The sequence below is a fragment of the Sinocyclocheilus anshuiensis genome, unplaced genomic scaffold (assembly GCF_001515605.1).
Source record: "Sinocyclocheilus anshuiensis isolate Anshui unplaced genomic scaffold, SAMN03320099.WGS_v1.1 scaffold1405, whole genome shotgun sequence".
NCBI classification, from domain to species: Eukaryota; Metazoa; Chordata; class Actinopteri; order Cypriniformes; family Cyprinidae; genus Sinocyclocheilus; species Sinocyclocheilus anshuiensis.
The window spans coordinates 137,958-144,866 of NW_015549639.1; the positions used below are offsets into that span (position 1 = coordinate 137,958).

General features: G+C 36.8%; 1 protein-coding gene across 1 annotated transcript in view; it reads left to right on the forward strand.

The window, feature by feature from the left end:
* LOC107659855 (ubiquitin carboxyl-terminal hydrolase 43-like) overlaps window positions 1–6,433 on the forward strand; it is a 117,056-nt gene extending 110,623 nt beyond the window's left edge. Inside the window, 3 exon segments of the mRNA XM_016448939.1 lie at window positions 2,169–2,496; window positions 4,644–4,713; window positions 4,716–6,433. Of these exon segments, the coding sequence (XP_016304425.1) occupies window positions 2,169–2,496; window positions 4,644–4,713; window positions 4,716–5,586 (1,269 nt within the window). The 3' untranslated portion in view covers window positions 5,587–6,433.
* The last annotated feature ends 476 nt before the right edge of the window (window positions 6,434–6,909 follow it).

Sequence of the window (6,909 nt, forward strand, 5' to 3'; positions counted from 1 at the left end):
CTCAAACATAATTTACTCCTGTGACGGCAATGCTGAATTTTCAACAGGTATTACTCCAGTCTTCAGTGTCACATGATCTTTCCAAAATCATGGTATGGTGATTTCGTGCTCAAGTAAAATTTCTTATTATTATAAAATTATTAAAAACCGTAATACTTTTTTAAGGATTCTTTTGAACAACATTCAAAAAAGAACAGCATTTATTTGAATTAGAAATAGGAATTAGAAATTAATAGTTTGTAAGTAACAATGTAATTGTATTTACTAGTCACTGTTGGTTGGTTCCATTCAATTTGTGTAACAATTTCAAATAACCTTTAGGTTCCACATTAAAAGCAGAATGTGGAGTTAGAAAGACATGAGGAGGACTTAATAATGATTGAATTTTCAACCAGGGCTGAAAAATGCCACAGAAAATTAGTTCCTCTTTTTTTATTTGTTACCTACCATTTGATATATTTCATAATGTTCTATTCTAGGGTCTGTCTGGTTATAAGTTTCGTGCCTCTGCAGACACTAAAGTGGCCTGTTGCTCTCATCTCTATTTGTTGTCTCAGAGGCGAATGTTTAAGTATATGAAGTGGGTTTTGATGAAAAGCAAAACTAAAATCAGCTCTAAAAACATGGAATGAACATGAAGAAACTAAAAAATACTTGAAACAGTGATTACACTGAAATCTCTTGTGATGTAGAGAGCTCTACAATCTAACATAAGAGCCATCCAGTTATATATATCTGTATTTTAGCAGAGCATTTATGTTGTTAGGTTCTTTAGGATCTGAATCAATTATGTTGTTAGGATGTTTGGAGCTTTTGATTTAATATTATGTAGCAGCCATAATTGTTCAGATTGCGAATTTATTTCAATTAATTGATTCAGTTGAAGTATTTCACATAAATGGACAACATTCTGTGTTTTTGTATGCATAGAAAAAAAGCACTCTTATAGGTCAAAATGCACCAAAGAATAAATTCTGGTAGGCTAATGTTGAATAAAAACTTAATTTTTGACACTAGTGGGAAATAATGCAGTACAAAATGTTCTCTGCAGAATCTACGCTTGCAAGTCAAGGCGTTAGACATTTCGATCGCTATTCCATATTCAAGATTATTCAAGCCGATTAAAAAACCCATATGAGGAGCAAATGGAGCTGGTCTCCCACCTACTGTCTTTGTCTCTCACATCTCACATCCCACATTCTCTCACTTTCTTTTAAAGGTCACTCTGTTTTTGACAAGTACCACTTGATAAATCTTACCCATGAACCCCTGAGAGTTGCCTCATCATGATTGGCTCCACAAATTATTATCGATCCTCTAACAGTGTCATGTCATTACCGAGGCAACACTTCTACCAGGACTTCAGTTATGGAAAAAAAAAGGCTTTCAACATGGTGTGCAGTGCATGTGAGATATGGCTGTCCAGCAGGAATTAAATCGTGCATTTTTCTGTACTGAATATTTTGAAGATATAAATAACATTTTACTGATTTTCTGCAGAGGTCAGGTGTAAATATTCAGATGTTGTTGTCCTTTCCTCTCTGCATGTCCACTGCAATCCAGTTTGAGAGTGAAAAAGTGAAAGTGACGTGACATGTGGCCAAGTATGGTGATCCATACTCGGAATTAGTGCTCTGCATTTATCCCATCCAAAGTGCACACACACAGCAGTGAACACACACACACACACCGTGAACACACGCCCGGAGCAGTGGGCAGCCATTTTTTGCTGCGGTGCCCAGGGAGCAGTTGGGGGTTCGGTGCCTTGCTCAAGGGCACCTCAGTCGTGGTATTGAAGGTGGGAGACAGCGCTGTACATTCACTCCCCCCCCCTACAATCCCTGCCGGTACGAGACTCTAACCCGCAACCTTTGGGTTACGAGCCCGACTCTCTAACCATTAGGCCACGACTTCCTTGTCGCAGCAGTGTAGATGTTTTACTGCACCACACTGAGACAAAACAGGTTCAGATAATGACATGGTTTAGTTGACCATGGAGAAACCTGCATTTCAACAAACCCAAGAAAGAATATGTTATTCATATGCCCGTGATTTTGAATCTTACATAGGGAGTAGCTGTCTAACTACATTGATTTGTTGTCTCTTACATACATCACACACGAGTGCTAGACTATGTTTATAGCAAATGTTTTTATTTCCCCTTGCAGCTGGCACCAGACGATGCATGGAAGTGTCCTCACTGTAAGCAGATGCAGCAGGGGATGGTGAAGATGAGCTTATGGACCCTGCCTGACATCCTCATCCTGCACCTCAAGCGTTTTCGGCAGGTGGGCAAATGGCGAAACAAGCTCTCCACCCTCATTCGCTTTCCTATAAGTGGTCTGGATATGACTCCCCATGTAGTGAAACGCAGTCAGAGCATGAAGAATCTGGCCCCGTTGCCTTCAACTTGGAAACATGGAGATACTGACTTCCTTTACGACCTGTATGCAGTCTGCAACCACCACGGAGGCATGCATGGAGGCCATTACACAGGTGAGCGTGCTGAGATCTCTGATAGTAAGAAGCAGGAGGTTGTTTGTCCATCTTAAAAGCATTTTTCTATTTTTCTTTATATAATTTTCTAATCTAGAAAATATTTTTCTTTATAACAATAAAGACACTTTTAACTCTCTCTAGTTTATTTGTCAAGTAAATGTCCAGCAGTTTAAATACATGCATTATAGGTGAATTTGTATGTATTGTGTTTAATATTCTGTGGTGAAAATGATATTTTAAACCTTTTTAATCTAACAAAAATAGATGAATCCCACACACTGCTATAGCTATTTCTTTATATATTTTTCTTTATAACAATAAAGACACTTTTAACTCTCTCTAGTTTATTTGTCAAGTAAATGTCCAGCAGTTTAAATACATGCATTATAGGTGAATTTGTATGTATTGTGTTTAATATTCTGTGGTGAAAATGATATTTTAAACCTTTTTAATCTAACAAAAATAGATGAATCCCACACACTGCTATAGCTTACAAATCATATTTTAAAGAAGCATTTCACTCACACTGCCTGCCACTTTTTTTCAAATAAGAAGTCAAACACACGGAAATGTAGAATACAAAGCAGCCAAAGAAGAGAACAACACTATCATCAATAACAGCCAATGACATAACAGAAGAAAAAAAGTCCCAACCTGACTAAAGTACAATTAGCCAAAATAAATATATTACATACTCCTAGTATTCCTAGTACTCCTAGTATTATCTACAATTATCCCTATAAAATGTAAATTAAATAGATTTCAGTAGACAATGAATACACACCAATACGTGTCACAAATAAGTATTTAATACAAACAACTTGCAAACGTACACGTAACCATATTAATTTATAAATACAAAACACTAAATATCATCACATACAAATATGTAACAAATATACAATGTAAATTGCATTGTACTAAATCCTAAATACAAATACATACGTGTACTGTATCATATTAAAAATCATCAAATATCAATATTACCACATGACATTAAAGAAAAGCTCATCATTAAGACCCATAGGAGTTTGAAGGGTGTAAATCCTCACGTCTTTGTAGAAAAAGGTCAATGTCACCACCTCTAGGTGGCACTTTCACCTTTCCAATTCCAAAGAACTGGAGTGTCGACACATCACGATTGAACTTATTAAAACGTAGCGCTACTGGATAATTTATGTCCTTTCGTCTGATTGAACTTTTGTGTTCACTAATACATTGTTTGAGTTGTCTAGATGTTTTACCCACATACCCCAAACCACAAAGACAATGGGTCAAATAAATCATGTGTTGAAAGATGGGTAATAATGCTAGAAATAAGAAAAAATGCTTAATAAGTTAATAAGTTGTGCCCAATTATTTATTTGAAATGTGTCATTCCTATTGGGAAAAGGACTGAGTATGGTCTGGTTACTAGCAGGATCCACGACTGTGGATAACCATGTTGGGAAAAACATGTAAGCAAAGTCTCCACATAAAGGTGGAGCAATTATAGTACAGCATTGTAAGAAATACAGTATAAACAAGTCATTTTGTCACTAATGTCTATGCTAATCTTTGATCCTGCACTTACTTTTCAAAGTGAGATATTGTCATTTCTAAATAATGCAAAAGAACAGGGTTGGATTTCCCAGAAAGGGTTTGACTTATTTTGTTGTCAACACCCAATTAGACCTGTGTTTTGCACTTTACAAAAATTTCTAAGAGATTTGCAGATCCCCCTGGTCTTCTCAGACCAATTCTCTTTTGTCTCCTTTGTCACAGTATGTGAATATTTTTTTTGTGCATGAATAAAAAGAAAAGAAAAAAGAAAAAGAACAGCATTTGTTTAAAATAGAAATCTTTTTGTAACGATATACACCACCGTTCAAAAGTTTGGAGTCAGTACATTTTTTTTCTTTCTTTTTTGAAATTAATATTAATTAATACTTTATATTAATAGAAATTAATACCTTTATTCAGCAAAGATGTGTTAAAATGGTCAAAAATGATAGTAACGACTTTCTATTTTCTTCTAGAAATAATTGTTAGAAAAGATTTCTATTTTTTAAGATTTGTACCTTGAATGGCATAAAGGCAGTTATATATATACATACATACATACACTACTCCAGCAGATTACAGCATATGTCTTTGTAAAACAGCCTACTGTAGGAACTCAGTGGATGGCCACTGGTACAGTTATGATGACAGCAGTGTGGAGAATGTGCCAGAGATTTAGAGTCTGGCAGAAGGCCAAGATGCACCAAAGACCCCATTGTTGCCCTAATGACTCGACCTTCAGATAAAGAAAGCAGTAAAGACGATGATACGAAAAAACCCACAGCCAAATCTTCAAGCCACAGCAGCCTCGGACCTCTAGAGTATCTCAAAATACCGCAGGGTCAAGAAACAAGTAGTTCAGAGAAAGCAATGGGCCAACAACCAAGCAGCAGCAGTAGACCAAGTGAAGATGGAACTTTGACCAGACGGAGCAGCAGGAAATCAAAACAGGACCGATCACAATCCAGAAACGGCTCCGGCACAGGGATCCAATCCAATTCCAGCGGTCCAAGAGGGTGGGAAACAAAAAAGAGGGATGATCCAAGCAAGGAGCAAGACCAACTAGAGGAGAAACCGAGAAAGGGACAGGAGACAAAACGTCCCGATAGTGTCTTCGCTTTTCTTAAAGGCGGTTTCATGAAGAAAGACTCGCTTCGGAGGTCTAGAGACAGTGAATCTGTGAAAAGGGGTGATGCAGAGGTGAAGAGCCCATCTGGAGATTCTCTCTCCAATGGGACACACAATAGAACTTCAGAAGGTAAAGCTAATAGCACAAACCAAGTTCGTAGCAGACTCGGTGGCGAATTTGCAAATGGCAAGGTCAGTCATGGGTCATCAGACGTCAAACGCTCACAAAGTTCTTCCAATATTCAAAGCAAGGCTGATCTAGGCTTAAGAAGAACGGCATCTTTACACAGGAACGGCACATCGACCCAGCCGCAGAGCGTTCCTATGAACAGGGGCTCTCAGAATACCCTGCAACGCACACGCTACAGCACAAACTCACTGGGCAGAAAGAAGGCAGTGCCTGAATCAAGCTTCTGAGACTTACTTCACTACACCCAAATATCACAACAGCGTAGCAAATATCTAAAAGCCCACATAAGAACTATGGTAAGAAAGATATGTTTGAAATGATGGCAGCACACTATGAAGTTGCACATACATTTGGAACTAGTGGATGATATTTTTGTTCACTTTTTTCTGCTTATATGAAGTGCCTGTGAACCAGAGCTATTTTTTAGATTGTCGGATTGTGTTTTGGCACTGGAAGTCCATTATACGCTGGCCTTTGCACCATAATTTTGAATTGAAAAATTATTTGCCTCGGATTTGATTTTTATGTGTCACTAAATAGATTTATCACCTGTAATACATGAAGGGAATTGCTATATATAACGTTTTAGTTTCATCTTTTATGATTCTGCAGATTGTACTGACTGGCTGCTAACCTCCCATGGGTTTTCATGACATTTAACAAAGATGTCAGTTCTTGCACCTTCAGTGAATTTATTGCACCACTGTCTGACTTAATCGTGCTCTCAGACCAAAACATAAAGCTTATTCATTTTTGCTTGTTTTGCAGTATGCATTAAGACATTTACAAATCTGTATTATAAAATTACTTTTAAAAAGTATGAAATCAAACTGAATCTAAAACGTATGCTTTAGGTGAGATATATTTCTATGGATGGCATGTTGACAACACAATGTATTAGACAGAACACCTTAGTAAAACAGTGTCACTTCTGAAAAGCACAATCACAATAACCACACCTTATCACCAGTGGTTTAATCTATAACCTAACCACCTAAACCTAGTTTGAATGCAGTAACAAGAACCTGTTTAACTTAAAGGACAGTACACCAAAAACATGAAAATTGTCATTGTTTATTCACCGTCATGTTGTTCCAGACATGTTTTTGTCTTTTTTTTTTCATCAATAGACCACAAAAGGAGATGTTAAGCAAGATGCTCATGCTGCTCTTCCAAAGAAAAAGAAAGTGAATGGTAACCAGCAAGCTCCAAAATGACACCATTAACCCCTACTGTGTCTTATTTGATACATACATTTTAACTAGGGCCTCTAAATGATCAACAAATCAAAACATGACTAAAATCCTGTTCTACATGTTTAACACAATCTTCTACATGTCTTCTGCCCTCTGATTGATAGTATATGCTTCTTCTTTTTTCTTTTTTCTTTTTTTTTAGGAAGGACAAGGCCTTTTAGTATAACTGTAAAAATGTCCACCTTCGGGTTGTGGTACACATGTATTTTTGCTGTGAAATCTTGATTCTTATAAATGTAAGTAAATGTAAGAAGAACTTTTGTAGTAATATTACTATTTTAAGATTTATTGGAC